The following is a 25427-nucleotide window of genomic DNA, read 5'->3' as shown; positions in this document are numbered from 1 at the left end:
GGAGGGTTCTGGAAGTCTGGGGGAAGATCGGGAAAGGTGCTTGGGGGCTACTGGGGCCACCAGGGTGTTTTTTATTGGGGGAGGAGAATGGAGAAGGGATGCAAGGGAACCACTGGGCCACCATGAATTTGAGAGGCGAGGAATTAAGGGGGGATTGGGAGGTAGAAGCTGGCCACTTGGGCTACCATGATGTTTTGTTGTAAGGCAGGGGGCAAGGAAGGCACGTGACACTGCTCCCAGAGATAGCAGCACCCCTGCAGTATACCAGCAGTATTATGTATACCCAGAGAATTATGCATAATTTATTTAAAATGTTGGTGCATGATTCCTGGATGTAATTCAGTCTTAGTTATGCAGTTCCTGTGTTGTAATTAATAAAGTATTCTTAAGTAGAGGAGTATGGTAGCCATGTTAGTCCACTCTTAAGGTTATCAATAGAAATCAAACAAAATAAAACATGGAAAAGAAAATAAGATGATACCTTTTTTATTGGACATAACTTAATACATTTCTTGATTAGCTTTCAAAGGTTGCCCTTCTTCGTCAGATCGGAAATAAGCAAATGTGCTAGCTGACAGTGTATATAAGTGAAAACATTCAAGCATTACTATGACAGTCTGACAGGGTGGGAGGATGGGGGTGGGTCGGAGGTATGCATGGGGACATCAAAGTATATCATTGATATTCTAACAGGATGGGTGTGGATAATTGAGGGGTGGGGTGATCAACAGAGAAATACAGCTTTATGGTTTATAATGGGCTAGGAACCCCAGATCCTTGTTAAGTCCTTTCTGTTGGGTGTTAAAATATTCAATCATTCTGACTTCAAAGGTCTTAACGTTCTTGTATGGTTTTAAAGTTACCTTTCAGGATTCTCACTGTGAAGTCACTGGTACAGTGTCCTGGTCCTGTAAAATGCTGACCAACAGGCGTGGGAACCCTACTGGCACCAGTATTGTTCATGTGATGTCTATGTAAATTGAATCTTGTCTTAAGCATCTGGCCTGTTTCTCCAATATAGCATCCTTCGTTACATTTTTTACACTGAATGATATATACCACCAGAAAGAGCGGCCATAAGAACCCTACAAACTAACGAACGTATTATCATCAAACCCGCAGACAAAGGAGGCGCAGTGGTAATTATGGACATACAAAAATACATTGAAGAGGGGCACAGACAGCTCTCAGACAATAAATACTACAGGAAACTAACTGAGGACCCCACACAGGATTACACAAAACAGCTGAAAGACCTTATCAAAACATTTCCTACACAAGCGCAACCTCACCTGAAGAAACTCATACCAAACCAACCTGCTGTGGGAACATTCTACATGCTACCCAAGATCCACAAACCGGGAAACCCTGGCAGACCAATCATATCAGGTATTGGCACACTCACGGAAGAAATATCTGGATTCATAGAGGGAATTCTGAAACCTCTCGTACACAAAACTAACAGCTTCATACAAGACACCACAGCCTTTCTGAATAAATTGAAAAATATCAAGCAACTACCACCTAACACCCTTCTGGTCACGATGGATGTAGAATCACTATACAGCAACATTCCACATGCGGATGGCATAGCTGCATGTGGAAGACTCCTAAAACAATCCACACTGGACCATCAATACTCACCAGAAACTATTACAAAATTAATCAAATTCATTTTAACTCACAAGTACTTCCGCTTTAACAATGATATCTACCTGCAAATAATGGGCACTGCGATGGGCACCAGGACAGCACCCCAATATGCCAAACATTTTATGGCTGAGCTGGAAGAGACATTTCTGAATACACACCAGACCAAACCTCTAAAATACTACCGGTACATCGATGACATTTTTATGATTTGGACGGAGGGTGAAGAAACTCTGAAACAATTTTATTCTGCCTTCAATACATACCATCCTACAATCAGATTCAAAATTGACTACTCCCCAGAAAAAGTCAATTTTTTGGACACCACGGTCTCAATCAGTGATGGCTGTATACAAGCATCTATATACAAGAAACCCACAGACAGATGCAGCTACCTCCACAACTCCAGCTTCCATCCTTCACATACAAAAAGATCCATCATTTACAGCCAAGCCACAAGATACCACAGTATCTGCTCTGACCCAGGGGACAGAGACAGACACCTTAAAAGCCTGAGTGCATCCTTCAAACAGAAAGGCTACAACCCCAAAATAATCTCCAAGAATATTGCCTCCTCCCTCAAAACACCCAGGGAGAATCTGCTACAGTACAAGGAGAAAAAATCCACAGACAGAATTCCCCTTGTAGTGACGTACAATCCAGAGCTGGAAAAACTGAGGAAAATCATAAGAGATCTACAACCTATACTCCAGGAGGATGAATTACTGAAAGAGATATTCCCATCCCCACCAGTACTGGCCTTCCGACAACCACCCAACTTAAAACACAAGCTAATCAGAAGTAAACTTCCATCACAGACTGAAAAGGAACAGAAGGGCACACTTCCCTGTAATTTATCCAGTTGCAAACTATGCCAAAATATTTCACAGGACCCCACAGTTACCCACAAAGGAAAGATATTCAACATAAAGGGATCTTTCACTTGCTCATCTTCCAATGTGGTATATATCATTCAGTGTAAAAAATGTAACGAAGGATGCTATATTGGAGAAACAGGCCAGATGCTTAAGACAAGATTCAATTTACATAGACATCACATGAACAATACTGGTGCCAGTAGGGTTCTCACGCCTGTTGGTCAACATTTTACAGGACCAGGACACTGTACCAGTGATTTCACAGTGAGAATCCTGAAAGGTAACTTTAAAACCATACAAGAACGTAAGACCTTTGAAGTCAGAATGATTGAATATTTTAACACCTAACAGAAAGGACTTAACAAGGACCTAGGGTTCCTAGCCCATTATAAACCATAAAGCTGTATGTCTCTGTTGATCACCCCACCCCTCAATTATCCACACCCATCCTGTTAGAATATCAATGATATGCTTTGATGTCCCCATGAATACCTCCGACCCACCCCCATCCTCCCACCCTGTCAGACTGTCATAGTAATGCTTGAATGTTTTCACTTATATACACTGTCAGCTAGCACATTTGCTTATTTCCGATCTGACGAAGAAGGGCAACCTTCGAAAGCTAATCAAGAAATGTATTAAGTTATGTCCAATAAAAAAGGTATCATCTTATTTACTTTTCCATGTTTTATTTTGTTTGATTTCTATTGATAACCTAAAGTATTCTTGAAACAAGATTTAAGATAAAACTACAAACAACTCTGCTTAGTTGTAATAAAAAGGAAAATATCCATGTTAATGACAATATAAGAACATTTTTGGAAGTAACATTGTATTCATTATCTCCAAAATAAAAGGTTAACACAAAAATATTTTGTTTGAAGAATATATGGTTTTATTCACCCTTTAAAGTGTTCCCTATAACATAAACCTATAATTTAGTAAAATCCTTCACTTAATTGTATGCAAGAAATAATACAAATTTTTTATTTTAAAAAATGCATGTGTGTGCTCAGAAGCAAACAGGCCTCAAGCATGCAGTCTGAACAGTCAGCATTACTTCTACATCATCGCACATCTTATTTATGCTGAGCTTGGGTCTTTGTTCAGAGTCTTCTGACTATAATACATTTGTTGGTCTGCTCAAATATGTATCACATGGTCAAAGTTATGTTCTCCCTACATATTTGAGCAGAACAACAAATGGATTACAGAGTCAGAACGCTCCGCACAAAGACCCAAGTTCAGCATAAAGTGCATAAGAGTTTTGATATTCAAGGACTGTGTTTGGAAAAATATTATTGATCGGTGCGATGTTGATGTCATTTTGCCTACTCAAGCTACATGTTTGAGGCTCATTTGTTTCTGTGCATATATTATATTACTAATTTGTATAAAATTAGTATTATTTCTTGTGTACAATTAAGTGAAAGATTTTACTACATTACAGGTTTATTTTATAGGGGACACTTTATAGGGTTAATAGAACCATATATTTTCCCACCCTTAGGACCATATAATATAATAAGTAATTCCAACAGTTTCTAGCCTAACTAGCACCACTAAGCTTGCATTTATAAGCATAGAAAAGAGATGCACAACCTTGGCTTTGAAGGCCACAGGACTGATGATCATAATATCTATAACGGGCATATTATTTGAGAAGCAGATTAATTTGCATTGCTGTGTTCCTTGGAAAGTCAGACATTTTTGCAGCCTCTAGGACCATGATTACACTCCTCTGAATTAAGAGTTACATGGTGGTGATAAATGCTAAACTTCATCACCAAACACAAATACTTAGTTAAATGTTTCTTTCTAAGCCAAAAAAAATGTAACTTCTTTAAGATACAGTGCTAAATTTTTGCCTTTTAAGATCATTCTAGAATAAATTGATATGCATTCTCTGTGGACTTTGTAACATCTCTTCAAACACCTAGTTCAATATATGAAAACCGGAGTAGGCCTTAAACGTGGGTCGTTTTAGTGCTGTGTCTACCAAGTGATCAGGCTACCTTGCTGCTTTCCTGCTTAAAATGCTGTCTTCTCCTCCTTGGGCAGCTGGAGATGCTGCAAAGAGAACACTAAACAACAATAGAATGATCATACTGCACTGCCAACGGGTAACCCACACAAAGTGGCAGTTACAGTGGGGGAAATAAGTATTTGATCCCTTGCTGATTTTGTAAGTTTGCCCACTGACAAAGACATGAGCAGCCCATAATTGAAGGGTAGGTTATTTGTAACAGTGAGAGATAGCACATCACAAATTAAATCCGGAAAATCACATTGTGGAAAGTATATGAATTTATTTGCATTCTGCAGAGGGAAATAAGTATTTGATCCCCCACCAACCAGTAAGAGATCTGGCCCCTACAGACCAGGTAGATGCTCCAAATCAACTCGTTACCTGCATGACAGACAGCTGTCGGCAATGGTCACCTGTATGAAAGACACCTGTCCACAGACTCAGTGAATCAGTCAGACTCTAACCTCTACAAAATGGCCAAGAGCAAGGAGCTGTCTAAGGATGTCAGGGACAAGATCATACACCTGCACAAGGCTGGAATGGGCTACAAAACCATCAGTAAGACGCTGGGCGAGAAGGAGACAACTGTTGGTGCCATAGTAAGAAAATGGAAGAAGTACAAAATGACTGTCAATCGACAAAGATCTGGGGCTCCACGCAAAATCTCACCTCGTGGGGTATCCTTGATCATGAGGAAGGTTAGAAATCAGCCTACAACTACAAGGGGGGAACTTGTCAATGATCTCAAGGCAGCTGGGACCACTGTCACCACGAAAACCATTGGTAACACATTACGACATAACGGATTGCAATCCTGCAGTGCCCGCAAGGTCCCCCTGCTCCGGAAGGCACATGTGACGGCCCGTCTGAAGTTTGCCAGTGAACACCTGGATGATGCCGAGAGTGATTGGGAGAAGGTGCTGTGGTCAGATGAGACAAAAATTGAGCTCTTTGGCATGAACTCAACTCGCCGTGTTTGGAGGAAGAGAAATGCTGCCTATGACCCAAAGAACACCGTCCCCACTGTCAAGCATGGAGGTGGAAATGTTATGTTTTGGGGGTGTTTCTCTGCTAAGGGCACAGGACTACTTCACCGCATCAATGGGAGAATGGATGGGGCCATGTACCGTACAATTCTGAGTGACAACCTCCTTCCCTCCGCCAGGGCCTTAAAAATGGGTCGTGGCTGGGTCTTCCAGCACGACAATGACCCAAAACATACAGCCAAGGCAACAAAGGAGTGGCTCAGGAAGAAGCACATTAGGGTCATGGAGTGGCCTAGCCAGTCACCAGACCTTAATCCCATTGAAAACTTATGGAGGGAGCTGAAGCTGCGAGTTGCCAAGCGACAGCCCAGAACTCTTAATGATTTAGAGATGATCTGCAAAGAGGAGTGGACCAAAATTCCTCCTGACATGTGTGCAAACCTCATCATCAACTACAGAAGACGTCTGACCGCTGTGCTTGCCAACAAGGGTTTTGCCACCAAGTATTAGGTCTTGTTTGCCAGAGGGATTAAATACTTATTTCCCTCTGCAGAATGCAAATAAATTCATATACTTTCCACAATGTGATTTTCCGGATTTAATTTGTGATGTGCTATCTCTCACTGTTACCAATAACCTACCCTTCAATTATGGGCTGCTCATGTCTTTGTCAGTGGGCAAACTTACAAAATCAGCAAGGGATCAAATACTTATTTCCCCCACTGTATAACCTTAAACACCTTGCTGGGCAGACCAGATGGACCGTAGGAGTTTTTGTATTAGTATTTTATAAGGGCAACATATGTGCCCATGTGCCTTTATAAAATTACACTAAGGAAAGTAGACACACACATTTACACCTGCTCTGAGGCAGTTGTGTGTGTAGCTACGTACTAGAAAAAAAATATATGTGCTTGTTTTATATAGTATGTGCATAAGTGCCAATTTCAATTCCCGGGAATACCCACAGTGCATGTATCTTGTAAAAAAAATGGGCACTATGGGGAGGAGGGGGATAATTTTATAGATGGATGCCTATGTCCAAGTAGCAAAAAGCACCTGTTTTATAAAGACAACATAGTTTCCTATGTGCCTTCATAAATAAGAACTAGCCCCAATAGCAGGCAAATGGTGGCACACTCATTTACGTCTGTTCTGAAGCTGGTATAAATGTATGTATATTCTCTATCTGTACCTGAATATTTTATAAAATATGCATGTATATCACAACCCCATCCTTGTTCTGCCCAACCTGGGAATGCCTACATGCAACATGTATATAAGTATGCATGATCTTATAGGCACATATAAATAAATATATGCATGTAAAAGGCCACACAATTTTATGTTTAAATATGTTTATTAGTACAATGAGAAACAAACTCAATACTGCCCTTGGAGAAATACTCCATACATCACTTAAATCTTCTCATTCATATCAAATACAAAACAGTGCAAATACATTTTCCTTTTTCCCCCTTTTTCCCCCCCCCTCTCTCTCCACCCCCCCCCTTTCCTCTTGAACAGCTCAACTCCCCCCACCCCCCCAAACTCCTCCACCTTGTGTCGCACTCAAGAATTCAAAATCCTACTACGCGCCACTGCGGTCAGCGAGTCCCAAAATGGAGACCAGACTTGGCAAAGTCTATCTCCTGATGGTGAGTCCAGGACTTCTACACCCCTACGCTCTAATGCGCAGAGGTGTATCATGTTAGATCTCCACTGTTGCAGTGTAGGCGGATCCCCAGTTATCCACTGTTGAAGGATCGATTTCTTGCCGACCAAGACTGATTTTTTCATGAAACATTTAAGGCCCCGAGGAGCCATTGGTGACACTCTGAACACCTCAAACAATTGCGCTGGCGTTGGTCTCCAAACTACCCCCCACATCACAGATACATGCTGAGTAACCTGACGCCAAAACCCCAGGATCCTCGGACATTTCCAGAACATATGTCCTAGATCTGCTGGGGACTGTGCGCACTTCTTACATCTGTCCTCTATCCCCATCGCCGCCCTATGTGCTCTATGGGGTGAAATATACATCCTTAATACAAATTTATAATGTGTTTCTTGCAACGTCACATTCTCCGTCAGTCGTTTGGAGTCCAAAAGACAGAGTTTTACCTTTTCCATCTGGAGGTTCATCGCTAGCTCTGTATTCCAGCAAGCGGTCAGTTTACCATATTCCACTTCTCCCAAGTGCTCCCGCAGTGAGGCATGATAGTATTTGAGTGGAACCCTTAATTGTGCATCTAATCCCCATATGGTAACCAATTGCTCCCACGCCTGCGGTGCCAAAGAGGAAGCCGGCAGGGACCTCAGATAGTGACGCAACTGGAACATAGAAAAGAAATTTAGTCCCCTAACCCCGTACTCCAACTGCAGTTCTTCAGAAGGCCTCAGGGTGCCCTCCGGATCATATAACTGATATAAATATTGTAGGTTTTTCTTCCCCCACCTAATAAATTCCTCTGAGCTGATGCCCGGCATGAAGTCTCTATTACCCTGGATTGGTAGCAACAGAGAGGACTCTGCAGACATACCGTAAAACCTACAGACCCACCTCCAAGTTTTCCTCAGTGGCATCACTATTGGTGCAAAGGTCGGCGGGGTCCGAAGACTCCCCGGCTTCGCATGTAACCAGGCACTAAAGTGGTCTGGGGCAAACAATTTCGTCTCGGCTCCCGTACATGAAAAATAAGATGATCCCCGGAACCAGTCCGTGAGATGACGCATGTTACTAGAAATCGAGAACAGTCTGATACTCAGCAGACCCAGCCCCCCCCCTGTTTTTGGCAAGAAGAGTTGAGTGGCTCGCAGACGTGATTTCTTACCCTGCCATATAAATTTTGCTACCAGTCGTGTTACCCACCGGTCATCCCTCTGTGACAGACACAGCGGCACCATTTGGAGCATATAGGTCCACTTTGGCACCAAAATCATATTATATAATGCAATTCTCCCCATGAGGGATAACAGGAGCGCGTGCCAACCCTGAAGTGTGTGTTGTGTACTGCGCCGAAGCGGCTCCACATTCACTTTATACAATTCCGATAGATCCGCTGGGATTAGTACTCCCAGATACTTTAAGGGCCCATTGGACCAGGTAAGGGGGAATTCTCCCACCCACCTCTCTCTAATCGAACTCTGCACTGGGAATGCCACTGATTTCTGTAAGTTAAGGGTAAATCCCGAGAAGAAACTAAATTCTTCAATGATATCCAGGAGGCCCGGAACCGACCCAGAAGGGCTTGTCAAAGTCAGCAGTATATCGTCTGCGAATGCCAAGGTTTTTACTGAGAGGGAGGGCATCTCAACTCCCGCCACCCCTGGGTCTCTTTGAATCGTACGCAGCAACGGTTCCAGGTAGAGCAGGAACAACAACGGAGAGAGAGGACACCCCTGCCTCGTTCCCCTCAATATCTGAAACTTAGGCGAACGGGTCCCATTTACCAGTATAGCGGCCTGGGGGTAAAAATACAAAGCAGCAATCGCACGTGCAAACCAGCCCCTCAAGCCCACATATTCTAAAACTCCAAACTTTATCGAACGCCTTCTCGGCGTCAAGACTCACCAAGAGCAATGGTTCTTGAGACATATGACTATAAGCAACAGCCATGCACACTTTGCGGACATTAATAGAAGAGTGTCTACCCCTCACAAATCCCACCTGTCCCTCTCCCACCAATGTGGCCATGTGTGGACTGAGCCTCTCCGCCAACACCCTCGCTAAAATTTTTAGGTCCACATTAATGAGAGAAATCGGTCTGTACGATTCCGGGCGTTCTGGGTCCTTCCCCGGCTTTGGTATCAAAGTAATCCACGCCTCGTTGGAGCTCCGAGGAACTCCTCCGCCCTCCACCGAGGCTTCAAAAAAGGAGACCAGGGCCCCACATAACTGTGGCAACATACACTGGTAATATTCTGTCGTGTACCCATCCGGACCCGGAGCCGTACCCCTTTTTAACGCTTTAACCACTTTCTGGATTTCCCTAGCACACAAAGGAGAGTTCAACCGCTCCCTCACCTCCGCCGTTAAACGGGGAATTCCTGAATCTTCTAAATAGTCTACCAAGTCAGGTCCACTCCGCTCGCCTGGATCGCTATAAAGGGATGCATAAAAATCATGTAAAATCTGTACTATCCCTCCAGGTCGGGTCTCACGTGTGCCATCTGGCTTTATCAAAGATGGGATGAACCTATTACCCCCCCCCCCACCTCTTTACTACTCTTGCCAGTAGTTTCCCTGATTTGTTACCAAATCTATGAAAAGTAAATGATCTGTGGAACATTTGTTTTTTAGTGCGTTCGTGTATGAGAGAATTTAATGCCGCAAGAGCCGACACCATCTCTTCCTTACTTCTTGATGAGGGGGCCGTTAAGTGTCTCCGTTTTGCTACCTGAAATTTATGTTCCAGTTGGACAATACCCCGGGCTAACCTCCTTGCCCTGGCACACATATATGAAATGACCTCCCCCCTCATAACTGCTTTTGAGGTTTCCCAATAGAGCAGGCCATCATCCTCGTGTTGTGAATTGGTGTCTGCAAACAACTGCCATTTTTGCCTAAGATGGTCTTGAAAATGTGCATCTCCCACTATATGTGATGGAAATTTCCACTGTTGACCTCTAAGTCTGCCCGCTCCCAACTCCATTTCTACCCATATCATGGCATGGTCCGAAACCTCCATAGGTCCTATCTCTGCTTTCACAATCTGTGGAAACAAAGCACCCTCCGCTAAAATGTAGTCTAATCTCGACCACGTGCCATGTGCCCGGGACATATGGGTGTAATCACATGCCGTGGGGTTAAGCAGGCGCCAGGGATCAATTAGGTTCAACGCCCTACACAGATGTTGTATGCCCTTGCCTCTGCTCAATGCTAGCCCCGCTGACGGCGCTGATCTGTCTAAGTTCCCATCCATCACCTGGTTGAAATCACCCACTAATAGCCAGGGGGCAGTTGTGTGTTGAAGCCCCAGGTGGATGATGTGCTGAAAAAATGTTGGGTCATATACATTTGGGCCATAAATATTAAGCAAGAATATTTCTTGTCCCAATATGTTCAAATGTATAAGGATATACCTCCCCTGTGTATCCCGAGTTACCACTCTGGCCTTACATTGCAGGGACTTATGAATCAGGATTGCCACGCCTCCTCTACGGCCTTTTGCTGGAGCGAAAAAACATTCTCCCACCCACCTTTGCTTGAGCTTTTGACTTTCCTCCTCAGACAGTTTTGTCTCCTGTATACATGCTATGGAAGCTGTGTGACGTTGCAAGGCATTTAAAATTTTTGTTCTTTTTATGGGCGAGCCAATCCCAGCCACATTCCATGATATTAATCTAACCGAGTGCATCTAACCTGGATCCCAGAACTCCCTCCCTGCTCTCTTTAAATGCAGTAGTATTTGCAAGGTCCCTGGGTGCCCAGCCCTCACCCCGGAACCTTCCCCTCCTAACCATTCCACATAGCGTGTAGTTGCCCCTTCGCTGAAGTTCAAATTACTGTGCGACATTGCCATTATCCTTATTCCCCTCAAAACCCCCCCTAGGTCTACCCACCCTCCCTCCCCCCCTACTTTCTCTTCCCCTTCATCAACCCACAACTGTAAAACTCCCATAACACCTGAGTCACAACATGCTGCGATCCCCACCCCACCCCCACCCTCCAACTGCACATTTTCATCAACAGAAATTTCTTGAACAAAAACTTTCAGAACATTGCATATTTGCCCCTGCATTCTGCAAGTACATGATAGCTTACATGACCGACTGACCCATCAGACCAATGTTCACTGGGCCACACAATTTTATATAAGGTCTTTTCCATGCATAAAACTGGCTTTATGCATGGAAAAAAAAAACATTATAAAATCACCCCTATGTGGCAGTGCCCTTATTTTGTGCATGCAAGGACGACAGGCATGGTGATGGAGTCCAACAGATGTAAATTTTGACTGAATAGGAAGAAACTGCAGAACCCAAAATATGTATTTTAAAAATGTTGCAGGCCAAATAATTTTTTCCTTGATAAATATTTCACTTTCTAGGTATCCTAGGAAAAGAAATACTTTAATTGAACTCCCTGAAGACTACAGTTGTCTCCTAAATCAAGCCTCTCAATTCAGGTAAGAAAGCTCTTTGTCTCTTTTTACAGGCTGTAATAATTGTTGAGTTGTTCTTCCTGTAGGTAGCATGATGGTATCTCACCATGAAAAAATGTCATTGAGTAGATAGACAGTGCTCACCATCGGGCTTCATGGCACCCAAACCTATTTTATGGACAAAACTCCTATCTTCCAGTACCAAATTGATGATGTGGTTGGGTAAGAGTAGCCTGGATCAATATACTGCAAATTATGCAGTCATAATGGAGTTCACACCCTCCAGGATAAAATTCTTGCTAGCTGTTCAACACGACTGCTCCGGCTTTTATTCAGTCAGATAGTTGCCAGAGCAGAAGTAAAGGAAAGAACAAACCTTTTGGCAGGCTGCAGTAGTTGCTGTCCATATTTAACCCTTTCAGGTTGCAGACTACTAGATAAAAAGTAGTGCTGCTGAAATTATCTACAAACAGGAACTGGACATTTTAACTCCCTATATAAATAGCTGGAATCTCTCCATCTATGCAGTTTGTGCATGTGGAGAAACACAGTGACCAGCTATATATTTGAGAAGTGCCCCATTCATCTTGAAAGGAAGATGGGCTTCGCTCAGAAAGTTCATTGGAAGATGTCTGCCTTAGTCTACAACTGACTGCTCATAAGAAATCTTTTACAATATGCAAGCAGTTTTAGAGTATATTATCTGAGAGAGCATGGTTGTCAATATTTCAAGTGGGTTATAGTCTTTAGTATGACAAGCTGATAAGTATATTGAAACATAGATGATATCTAGAGTGCCAGGGAAACAGCTTTTAGGCATTATGGGAGTTGTGACCAGGAACACTAGAAATTTGCAGACAACTTTCATTAAAGCCGCAGAGATTTGGGGAGGAGATATGCTAGTGAGCCTTAGTTAGGATAATTGCATATGTGAGAGCTCCATTCTTGATCAACAGATGATTTCTTCACTCAAGAAAAATTAAGCATGCTTAAAATATTTCTTCGTTTCCTCATCCCTCCAGATCATTCCAAACTCATGGGTTATGCACTCACAAGCAAGTGGTGACCCATAAGTATCCTGAGCAGCCCTCTGCCGTCCACTATTTCTCAGTCTCCAGCAGGTGGTAGGGCATGCTATTCTATACCCTTCCTCTCCAAGATACTTGAGCGCGCAGTCCACAGCCGCTGCCTTGATTTTCTCTCCTCTCATGCCATCCTCGAACCGCTTCAATCCGGTTTTCGCCCTCTTCACTCGACAGAAACAGCACTCTCTAAAGTCTGTAATGACCTGTTCCTTGCCAAATCCAGAGGCCACTACTCCATCCTCATCCTCCTCGATCTATCCGCCGCTTTTGACACTGTCAATCATGACTTACTTCTTGCCACGCTGTCCTCATTTGGGTTCCAGGGCTCTGTCCTCTCCTGGTTCTCCTCCTATCTCTCCCACCGCACCTTCAAAGTTCACTCTCATGGATCTTCCTCCACCCCCATCCCCTTATCTGTTGGTGTTCCCCAGGGATCTGTCCTTGGACCCCTTCTCTTCTCAATCTACACTCTTCCCTGGGCTCCCTGATTTCATCTCCTGGTTTCCAGTATCATCTCTATGCTGATGACACCCAACTGTATCTCTCCACACCAGACATCACCGCGGAGACCCAGGCAAAGGTATCGGCCTGCTTATCTGACATTGCTGCCTGGATGTCCAACTGCCACCTGAAACTGAACATGTCCAAGACCGAGCTTATCGTCTTTCCACCAAAACCCACTTCTCCTCTTCCTCCACTTTCTATCTCAGTTGATAACACCCTCATCCTCCCCGTCTCATCTGCCCGCAACCTCAGAGTCATCTTTGACTCCTCTCTCTCCTTCTCTGCGCATATCCAGCAGATAGCCAAGACCTGTCGCTTCTTCCTCTTTAACATCAGCAAAATTCGCCCTTTCCTCTCTGAACACACCACCCGAACTATCGTCCATGCTCTCATTACCTCTCGCCTGGACTACTGCAACTTACTCCTCACCGGCCTCCCACTTAGCCATCTATCCCCCCTTCAATCTGTTCAGAACTCTGCTGCACGTCTCATATTCTGCCAGAACCGATATACTCATATCACCCCTCTCCTCAAGTCACTTCACTGGCTTCCGATCAGATACCACATTCAATTCAAGCTTCTCCTTCTTACCTACAAATGCACTCAGTCTGCTGCCCCTCACTATCTTTCTACCCTCATCTCCCCTTACGTTCCCGCCCGTAACCTCCGTTCACAGGATAAATCCCTCCTCTCAGTACCCTTCTCCACCACCGCCAACTCCAGGCTCCGCTCATTCTGCCTTGCCTCACCCTATGCTTGGAACAACCTTCCTGAGCCCTTACGCCAAGCCCCCTCCCTGCCCGTCTTCAAGTCTTTGCTTAAAGCCCACCTCTTCAATGCTGCGTTCGGCACCTAACCCTTACCATTCAGTGAATCCAGACTGCCCCAATTTGACTGCCCCTATCGGACCGACCGTTCACTTGTCTATTAGATTGTAAGCTCTTTGAGCAGGGACTGTCTCTCTTTGTTAAATTGTACAGTGCTGCGTAACCCTAGTAGTGCTCTAGAAATGTTTAGTAGTAGTATACAGCCTTTTCTGTTCTGGTAGGCCAAACAAATTTTTTAAAACTCTGAAAGATCTCACGGGAGTAACTGGGGTGGCTGCAGCCATCTGTTGAGTTCTGAGGTGTTACACCTGGTTCCAAGCCCCACTTCACCCCAATTTGTTGCTATGGAGTTGTCTGATTGTGACGCGGACCTCTGTACCCAACCCTTGGGGAGGGGTCTCTTGAGTGCCCACTGACTGGTTGCCTGAAATAGGGAGTTTTCTCACCAGAGTCTCTCCTCTTGTGTAGCAGCAGAAATCACTGCTGCTCTGTGGGGGGGGGGGGAGGGAGGAACAGTCAGGCCAAGTTCTCTGATGTTTAACCCCTTTTATCAGGGGGCCAGCTATATGGAGGTGAGAACACGCAGGCCTGATAGAGATGCAACTCAAGAAGGCCCAACATTGCTTGTTTTCTAGCTTACACCCATTGTTCGGCACTGTCAGCAGCCATTCCTGCACTTGTAAGGAGTATTCCAGATTATCTCTGGCTAGCAGGAAGCCCAGCGGAGAAGCGAATCAGAGCTCCCTAGCAGTCTGCAGAGTGGCAGAATGTGGCAGTGGTAGCAGACCCAATTTTGGCAGGAACTGCTGCCATTTTGTCTTCTACCCCTCCCCCCCCCCCCCCCCCCCCCCCACACACACACACACACCTTGTTGCCTATGGGAGCATAAGATCAGTTGGCTGGCAGCAGTTCGGATAAGGTGTTAGCACCAGTCCTCTCTCTAGAATTTGTCGTCTTAATGCACTAAGCTGCCTGCATGAAGTGGTGCTGAGGTGCAGGACGACAGGCAAGGAACCAAAACCTTTCTCCGCAGATCTCTTGGTATTAAGCATCCTAGACTGCTGGTGGAGGAAGGTCCAAAAGAACTTTCGTCATTGGGTTCTGGGGGTTCCCTTGATCTGCAATGAGATTTTAGTGAAAGCCAGATAGACCCCAAGATAGCCAGAGGATGAGCAGGTGACCCAGGAGAAGCCACAATGATCCACATTTTTCACTGATGAACTGCCTATACTAATTTCCCAAATGCTGGCCCTGCTGAAGATTTCAGAAGCCCATCCTATGGACAGGGCCAAAGGTGAGGACCCACTTTTGGAGGATATTAAGAAGCCCGCCAATACATTTCCAATGTATAAAAGAAATGATAATGGATCAATTTTCAGGTCTATGACCAGGTTCATTCCAGTGGAAGAGAAGGAAGTCTGCATCTTCACAAAGTGGATGTCCTAGTTTTAGCTGTGATGAAGAAAATTATCCCAATGGAAGGAGACACTGTCTTGAAAGACCTGCAATGGGGTGGCTATTGATGCAAGCCCTTTGAGGTAGCAGGCCTAGAACAGCAGGCTACGATCTGCAGTGGTTATGTGACTAGGGCTTTGTTTTTGCTGGGTGGAACAGCCATCTGAGGATTGTGTGGGGAACTCCACCAGGGGTTCTTTCCAGGTAGAGACCTTGGAGATTGATACAGCCTTTTTAACCAATGCCACATACATCCCTAAAAGGGCCTCAGCCAAGGTGATGACCCTGTTAGTGGTGGTGCAGCATTTTCTCTGAAGAGCTGGTCAACTGACATCATTTTCAAGATGTGTCTAAGTAAGCTTCCTTTCTTTTTTTTTTTTGTTTTTGTTTTACAAATTATATCCAAGCAATTATAACCTCTCATAAAGAAACATTTTTAAAGAAAATATAATAAACACTCAAGTCCACAATATTAGGATCCAAGACTAATGGAAAAAGGAGAAATTGAGGAAAAATCCCCCGTTGCACTCAGAGCAAGTTTGTTTTCCCAGGAGTATGTTTCTAGTCCATCTCCTCCAATCTCCCCCATTGTAGATGAGCCTCACTCAGATTGGTGCCTTGCATGCTTCTCAAAGAAGGCACCATCGATTCAGAGAGGGGAGAACTCAAACTTGTGGTTGCGGGGGAGGAGTTCTATCGTATGGGCTCAGCGTAGTCTCAAGCCCAGGAGATGACGACGCCTCCTCTCTCAAGCCAGCATCTCCACTGGGTCCGCTCCCAACTTCTCCAGCCCCCAGACTCCTCACATGGTGATCCATTGGACCCACAATAGGGGAAACCAGCAGCGGGGAGGCTCGAACCACTGCTTTACCCCGGCGCTCAGAAGAGGGAGTCTGCCGCTCCACAGGTATGTGTGGCCATCTTCGCCCCAGTGATTTTTCTAAGTAAGCTTTCTTTTAATGGTAAATTGATCTTTAGGGAGGATTTAGAGAAACTTGTGAAGAATTTGGGGAAGTCAAAGATGCCTAGGTTCCCAGTGGACATGTCCAGAATGGTTGGGCAGGGTTCTGCAAATAGAGATTGTATTAGATAATTCAGAAGGTATAGTCTGACTAGAATGAGATGCACTAAGAGTACTCTTAAATCCCTGGATCAGTGCTTTCATGGTAGTCACAGGGGAGGCTGAGACTTAGGTCCCAGAACCTCAGGGAAATGCCTAAGGTTCACATTGAGGTTTTGCCGGTCCACGCTCTATGGGTTCCGGTAGGAGGAAGTCTTCAATTGTATTACTGAAGGTGGGCTCAGATAACTTTGGACCATTGAGTCCTAAAGATCATCCAAGATGATTACACCCTGGAATTTGATCAGCCTCTTCCAGATGCCTTTCTGGAGTCATCCTGCCACTCAGGAGCAATGGCAGTAGCAATCAGGGCAACCTTAGACTGGTGCAGCTTCAAGTGGTGGTACCTAGCCCACATCATGAGAGAGGATAGGGATATTCCATCTATTTTGTGTAGATACATCAGAGGGAGTTCCTCACTTGCCTGGATCTAACACAGGCATATTTGCATATCCCTATTCAGCAGGAACACTAGCAATTTCTGAGGTTTGCAGAATTGGGACAGGATTTTCAATTTCAGGTCCTGCCCTTTGGGTTGTGGACTACATTACAGATGTTCTCGAGAGTCATTGCAGTGGGTAGCGGCAGCCTTGCAGATGGAAGGTATATTGGCAAATCTTTATTTAGATGACTGGATGATCAGAACTTATAAAGAAAACATACAGGCCTCATGCAGAATGATCCAAATTCTGCAGGTGTTGCATACAATCGCTGGAATACCTGAGAGCACTGTTAAACACCCCACACAGCCAGGACCCCACTTCTGATTTGGCACTGGCAACTCAGCAGACAGTCTCCACATCGACACCAGCTCTAGCTTTACCCCAATGTTTGTCTTCAATGACCAATTCCAGGCCATGCTGAAAAAGGAGCTGGCAGGTTTGCTTCAGCCTCAAAGTGAACAGAGGACCCAAATCAACAGAGGTAACTATCTCCCTCCTTGCTATCCAACCCACACAAAAAAAAACACAGTGGAGAATTCTGACCAAATTAAAATATTTATTGTGTTTCTGTCTGAAATGACTTGAAAGTGATCATCATTTTTCTAGTTTTCTGAAACCAGCAATACCATATTATAGCCTTGATTTTGTTTCCCTCATTTCAGATGCCCCAGGTCATCAGATGATGAGCAAAAGCATCCTGTGCTTTGTTTATTTTGTGGAGCAATGCTGTGCTCCCAGAATACCTGCTGCCAAGAGACTGTGAACGGGGATGAGCTGGGAGCCTGCACTGTTCATTCTCTGCAGTGTGGAGCAGGCGTATGCATGTTCCTCAAGTAGGTAATCGGTGCTAACATACAAGGAGCATTTTAATCAGAAGGCTTCTGTTTATTTTGGGGGACTATAGGGATCATTTGTTCTCAGCCAGTTTCTTTACTTGATAAAGTTCTCTTTACAAGTTGGACCTAAAAAGAAAGGAAAAAGGAGTAGCTGTTCCCCAAAAGCATATAGTTTGTTTGTTTGTTTTTGTCTGTGATGGAGTGTATAGGAAGCTTAATCTAAAAAATACTTGCTTAAAACCATTTGGAGTCAGGTAAAATTGTAAGACTAAATTTTTAAACTGTCCAGGGAAAGTGCAAAAACTTTCAATAATTTTTGAAGTTTTTGTATTATCTTCAGTCCAGTTTGAAGTGGGGTCTAATTAAATTTTTTTTTTTTAGGTAGTAGATCCTAGATACAGTTTTTGAAGTAGTAGTGGTTTTCTCCAATATTTGGAGTTTCTACACTGCTGTTTTTCCAAATCTGGTGGAGCCGATGATGAGGTGTCCATTAAGGGTTGCTATAAAGTTATTGAACTTTCCCTGGACAGTTGAGGCTCTTGTTTAAAGATTTAATCTTGCAATTTGACCTGACTCCAATTAATTTTAAGCAAACATATTTTAGATTCTGCTTTATTATTAGTTTGCTGTCCATTTTTTAACTTTTGAGTATAGGAAGTTGCCTGTCCTCCTTAAGCACACTCCCTCACAGGGCCACTTTAGTAGGCCTGGCTCTAGTCTACTCAGCTGAGAGGCATGGCTCATTCAGGACGGAGAAAACACCAGAGCACAGACAAGCCAGAGAAGCCCAGTGAAGGCAGGAACAGTTCTCCAGAATAGGCTTTCACAATCTATGTGTAAAGTAACAGAAGACTGGCTAAGGTAGGAAAAGATTTTCTATGGAACACTGGGAGAGTCCTGATCCTTTGCTAGGCCAGAGCCAGGCCCAGATGTTTAATACTGAATTTAAACTAGTGTACACGGTGATTGTGGGACCTGACAGAAGCCAGTCCTTTTGTGAAGATTGCAAGTGACTTGCCAGAGGCTTTATTTTCACTATTAAGTTACCACAGCTGTGAAACAGGTTTCACTACATACTGTTTGAGTACATCATACATTAATGCTGCTGTTTCTGTAGTTTCTCGATATTGTCTGAGAATATGTTATGTTATACTTTGCTTTTATTCCGCAGCTACCCTTAAAGTTCTGTGCTGATTACAAAATATCAAAGATTGAATACAATAAATCCAAGAATTACAATTACATTAAAATCCAAGGGATAACATAAGACAAAACAACCAAGTTTTCAAGCATTTACGAAACACCAAATAACCGGTAATAACTCATATAAATTCTGGCAACAAATTCCGTATCATAGCAGACTAAAAATGAATTGAACATCATTTTACTAGATTTAAGTCCCTTTACAGTCAGAAAAAGTAAAAGCGTTTGATTACAAGTTTTGCTTATGGAATTATTGTGAAGAAGAGTTGCCCAATTGCAGATATAAGAAGGAGCAAATCCATTTCAAATCTTAAAAATGATAGTACACAACTTGAACTGGCCTCAACCGGCAGTTAGTGCAATTCAGTTCATAGTGGAGTTATTGATTCAAATTTACTTGGTGAAAAAAAATTAATCTAGCAGCTCTGTTATGAATGAGTTGTACCTTTTTTAGCAAAGTATTTGAACATCCAACATAAATAATGTTAAATAATCTATTCTGGATAAAATTAAGGCCTGAACTAGTAGCCTGAAATGCACAGAATTTTAAAAAATTACAGATTGACCTTAATTTCTTTATTGCATAGAAAGATTTCTGGATGAGAGTTTTGACATGACAAGAAAAACATAATCAAACTATCAACCTCTACACCTAAAATTTTAGAACATGACTCAAACTTGCTCGGATGCAGTAGGGGGTTGTTTGTTTGTTTTCAGAACAAATGGTTCAGGACTTCTTGATTAAACGCATGCTTGAACATGTCAGATCAGACATTGAGGAGCAGCAAATGTATATTGTTGTTACTGTCATCGAACTCCTCCCGTAATGGCAACGGAAAGGGCGGCGGGCCAGTGGAGGATGTTTTATATACCCTATTTCTGGGGGCTCACCGGCTCCCTGGGGTTTGATCAGCAAAATAATCATCTCTAGTAGCCCAGCAGTACGAGAACACGAGGGACCCTGCCTGGGAGGAAGTGGAGATTAAAATGGTTCTGTCCCCCCCCTTTTTTTTTCATATAGACTGATGACTGAAGAGCTTTAAGAGGACATCTCAAGGGTGTTTGGAGGGGGAGGAGAGATAAAGGTAGCACCTTCATAGAATAGTCACTATGGACTCTTTTGCTGGGGGGGGGGCTTCACATTTGGAAGTGGTAAGAGTTGGGGAAAGGGAAGGGGGTGATGAGGGATGGGAGGAGAGGGGGTAGTGGGAGGAGTGATGCCTGGTAGCTCATGCGGTGGCTCTCGATGGCTACAGGAGTTTTATAGTTGGTAGATTTCAGGCCTACTGGGGGGGGGGCATTGGCTGGGGCGCCCCCTCATTGGGTTACAGGTGCTTAGATTGGGACTTGGATTGAGTCTTTTTTTTTTACCTGGGCTCACTAAAACTAGAGCATGAATAGCACAAAAATACTCTCCTGGAATGTAGTGGGAATCCACTCTCCGATTAAAAGGCAAAAGATTTTAAAAGCCCTCAATGATCAGGGGGCCTTGGAGCATGCCAAGTTAAAAAGGTGGTGGGTGGGGGAGATCTTTGGTGCCCCGGCAGTGGGAAGGCGAGGAGGGGTGGTGATCCTGATCCGAAAAGGGCTGCATTTGGAGATAAAGCAGGTGTATGCAGACCCTGCGGGGCACTTTATTTTGGCATCAGTGGTGCTGGAAAGGCAACTTTGGCTTCTATGTAATATCTATGCCCCGAACACCTTTGAGAGGGCATTCTATGAGCAGCAAATTCGTAAAATACATGATATGGGAGATGTGCCGATCCTACTGGGGGGGGATCTTGATGAAGTGGCAGATCCCCTACTAGATCAATCGAAGCCAAGAGGGAGAGAACTAACCAGATCTCAGGGGGGAATTTCGATCTTATGTTCGGCTCTGGACTTGCTAGACGTGTGGAGGACACTTCACCCCCTAGAAAAAGATTATACACATCTATTATTAGAGTGCCTGGAAAAAAGACAGATGGAGTGTATTTTGGGAGTGGGGCTGGAAAAAGTGCATGGAGTTTGCAGAGAGGAGGCTGAGAAAAAGTGGATGAGGTGTATGTGAGTCATGAGAAGGGGGTGGAGAGCTGCAGGAAGGTACATGGGGTTGTGTATGCCATGGGGGAGAGGGCTGAAGCACGATGGATGGGGTGGTGTGTATTGGGGGAGGGCTGGAGAAAGATGGATAGTATGTGTGTGTGTGTGATGGAGTGGAAGGCTAGAAAAAGGTGGTTGGGAGATGGTGCACGTAGGGGGAGATGCCAGTTATGGGGAATTTTGCACCAGTAAAGTGTGCAGAATTTTGAATTTTTATGCATAAAATTCCCCCAGGAGTAACAAATTTCCTATCTTCTGCCTAGGTATGGATATCAGTCATGTTTAAGTTATTACTGTAGTAAATATTTCTGTGTAAAGTATTTTAAGAACGTCTTTTTGTATGGAAAAAAATGTTACTAGTACATAGGAGTTCAGGCCTAAGTAGGCAAGTTAGTGAGTGATATTTCTGTGATCTGTATGGTCCAACTAAAACTAAATATAGACTTAACTAATGTAATAATATCTTACATAATTTTCTCTTCATCCAACTGAACACATGCATGTGAAAACACTGGTGGTGATGGGGATGAGGAAAGATATGTTCTGGAGCCAGCATGCAACTCTCAACAGAAGACAAGAGGCCATGATTCATAGAACTTTGTTTAATAGGAATCAGATTCTTGAGTATGTAATATTAGTCTAAGAGCAAGCAGTTGACAATGATAAGCATCTTGTTGACTGCCCCAGGCATTAAACCCTGTAATTCAATGCAGGGCCATATCTGGGCTTTGACACTGAATTTCCAGATTTGTAGAGCTGGCTAAAGGATAGTCAGTTAAGTGTGATATTCAACACTTAATTGGCTATGGGTTACAGCATAAAGATAGGAATTACTTTTATACAGTCTAATTTATACAGTTAACCTGGCTGTTTAAATGCTGAATATTGGCACTTGACCAGCCAAATGCCAACTCCACCCTGGAATTCCTTCAAAATAGCCAGTTTTCAGTTCGGCGCTAGTCAGTTATTTTCAGCAGTACTAACCAGTTAAGTACCACTAAAAATTGGTGGTTATCACCCAAGCAGACAATTTAATCACCCAGGAGCTGTTTATGGATGGCTAAATCACGTTTAATATTGACCTGTTGTTGTAATATGACAAAAGGGATATTTATATTTCAGTTTGTTAAGGTAAGACTTGCTTTTTTATGTTTCACAGAATCAGGGAATGTAAAGTGGTTCTGGTAGAAGGTAAAACACGAGGCTGCTTGTATCCTGCTCCATACCTTGATGAGTATGGTGAAACAGACCCTGGCCTGAAGTAAGTGTCTATTTTAATGTTGCTGTATCGAGCTGTATTTGCTGTTCCTATTCTGTTGTGTATTAGCCTTATGAAATACTGACCAAGCCTTATTTTTTGTTTCTGATGATTTTAGTCATGTTTTCCCAGAGACAATCATTACTGCATCAGGCACAATTTATGCATTTATTTTAAACCAAGTTTAAGGGCTTGCAATGACATTTTATATAATGTATCTTGTATATTAGTAATTAGGGCTGCATTTCAATTAAAATATCTAATTGTGATTAAAGTAGGGGAATAACCAGCTGTTCGTTGGGGGGGGGGGAGGCATATGGATGGACTGGAGGGAAAGCATTTCCTCTCTCTCCCTTCCCCATTAGATATCATACCTGTGCTAGTGGGAATGCTGAACAGTTGAAAACTCCACTGCCAAAACATCCTCCTTCCTCCTTGTGCTGCCTCAGGAGCAAGGAAGCCAGCGGAGTGCCTCCAGTTGTGCCTTCACCCATTCTCTCTCTCTCATGTTGCCCATGCCTTCACCCATGCTCTCTCTCTTGTTGCCCATGCCTTCACCCATGCTCTCTCTCATGTTTCCCCCCTGTGCCCTCACCCATGCTCTCGTGTGCCCCCATGCCTTCATCTATTTCCTCTCTCATGCCCCTGTGACTTCACCCATTCTCTTTCTCTTTTGCCTCCTTGTGCCTTTACCCATTCTCTCTGTGCTCCCCTGTGCCTCTACCCATTCTCTCTGTGCTCCCCTGTGCCTTTACCCATTCTCTCTCTCCCTATGTTCCCCTGTGCCTTCACCCATTCTCTTTCTGTGTGCTCCCCCTTGCCTTCAACCATTCTCCCTCTCTCTCTCTCTCTCTCTCTGTGCTCCCTGTGCCTTCACCCATTTTCTCTCTCATATGCCCCCCTGTGCCTACACCCATTGTTTCTCTCATTGTGCCCCTGTGCCAACACCCATTCTTTCTCTCATGTGCCCCCTGTGCCTACACCCATTCTTTCTCTCGTGTGCCCCCTGTGCCTACACCCATTCTTTCTCTCGTGTGCCCCCTGTACCTAAACCCATTCTCTCTATGCCCCCTATGCCTTTACCCACTCTCTCTCTTGTGCCTCCTTTGCCTTCATCCATTTTCTCTCTCTCTCTCTGCCCCCTGTACCTTCACCCATTTTTCTCTCTATGCTGCCCAGTACCTTCACCCATTCTCTCTCGATGCCCCCCCATGCCTTCACCCATTCTCTCTCGATGCCCCCCCCATGCCTTCACCCATTCTCTCTCTATGCCCCCCCTGTGCCTTCACCCATTCTCTATCTTTCTGTGCTCTCCTGTGCCTTCACCCACTCTCTCTCTCTCTCTCTCAGGTTGCCCCTCTGTGTCTTCACCCATTCTCTCTCTCATATTGCCTCCTGAGCCTTCATCAATTCTCTCATTTTGTCCCGTGCCTTCATCCATTCTCTCTCTCTCATGTTGCCCCCCGTGCCTTCACACGTTCTCTCTCATGTTGCACCCCATGCCTTCACACGTTCTTTCTCTCTCATTTTGCCCCCGTGCCTTTACACGTTCTCTCTCATGTTGCCCCCCGTGCCTTCACCCGTTTTCTCTCTCTCTCATGTTGCCCCCTGTGCCTTCACCCATTCTCTTTCTCATGTTGCCCCCGTGCCTTCACTCATTCTATCTCATGTTGCCCCCCTGTGCGTTTACCCATTCTCTCTCTCATGTTGCTCCCCTTTGCCTTCACCCATTCTATCTCTCATGTTGCCCCCCGTGCCTTCACACGTTCTCTCTCTCTCTCATGTTGCCCCCCCATGCCTTCACACGTTCTCTCTCTCTCATGTTGCCCCCGTGCCTTCACACGTTCTCTCTCTCTCTCATGTTGCCTTCACCCATTCTATCTCTCATGTTGCCCCCCGTGCCTTCACACATTCTCTCTCTCTCTCATGTTGCCCCCCCATGCCTTCACACGTTCTCTCTCTCTCATGTTGCCCCCGTGCCTTCACACGTTCTCTCTCTCTCATGTTGCCAACCGTGTCTTCACACGTTCTATCTCTCTCATGTTGTCCCCCCCGTGCCTTCACCCATTCTCTCATGTTGTCCCCCCCGTGCCTTCACCCATTCTCTCATGTTGCCCCCCGTGCCTTCACACGTTCTCTCTCTCTCATGTTGCCCCCCCGTGCCTTCACACGTTCTCTCTCTCTCATGTTGCCCCCCCCCCCCCCGTGCCTTCACCTATTCTCTCTCTCATGTTGCCCCCCGTGCCTTCACACGTTCTATCTCTCTCATGTTGTCCCCCCCGTGCCTTCACCCATTCTCTCATGTTGTCCCCCCGTGCCTTCACCCATTCTCTCATGTTGTCCCCCCCGTGCCTTCACCCATTCTCTCATGTTGTCCCCTCCGTGCCTTCACCCATTCTCTCATGTTGCCCCCCCCCCCCCCGTGCCTTCACACGTTCTCTCTCTCTCATGTTGCCCCCCCCCCCCCGTGCCTTCACACGTTCTCTCTCTCTCATGTTGCCCCCCCCGTGCCTTCACCTATTCTCTCTCTCATGTTGCCCCCGTGCCTTCACTCATTCTATCTCATGTTGCCCCCCTGTGCTTTTACCCGTTCTCTCTCTCATGTTGCTCCCCTTTGCCTTCAGCAATTCTCTCTCTGTCATGTTGCCCCCCCCCATGCCTTTACTACTACTACTACTACTATTTAGCATTTCTAAAGCGCTACAAGGCGTACACAGCGCTGCACAAACATAGAAGAAAGACAGTCCCTGCTCAAAGAGCTTACAATCTAATAGACAAAAAAATAAAGTAATCTAATCAATTAATGTGTTCAGGAAGGAGAAGAGGAGGGTAGGTGGAGGCGAGTGGTTACAAGTGGTTACGAGTCAAAAGCAATGTTAAAGAGGTAGGCTTTCAGTCTAGATTTAAAGGTGGCCAAGGATGGGGCAAGACGTAGGGGCTCAGGAAGTTTATTCCAGGCG

General features: G+C 44.6%; 1 protein-coding gene across 1 annotated transcript in view; it reads left to right on the top strand.

The window, feature by feature from the left end:
* Positions 1-25427, top strand: part of UBR1 (ubiquitin protein ligase E3 component n-recognin 1) — a 718041-nt gene that overhangs the window by 667586 nt on the left and 25028 nt on the right. Inside the window, exons 45-47 of the mRNA XM_030215524.1 lie at positions 11600-11677; positions 17751-17921; positions 22369-22470. Of these exons, the coding sequence (XP_030071384.1) occupies positions 11600-11677; positions 17751-17921; positions 22369-22470 (351 nt within the window). The remainder of the gene's footprint in view (positions 1-11599; positions 11678-17750; positions 17922-22368; positions 22471-25427) is intronic.

This window comes from Microcaecilia unicolor, chromosome 9 (genome assembly GCF_901765095.1).
Source record: "Microcaecilia unicolor chromosome 9, aMicUni1.1, whole genome shotgun sequence".
Lineage (NCBI taxonomy): Eukaryota > Metazoa > Chordata > Amphibia > Gymnophiona > Siphonopidae > Microcaecilia > Microcaecilia unicolor.
Note: the sequence above shows the minus strand (reverse complement) of the source record. Positions and strands in the feature narration are given on the sequence as shown.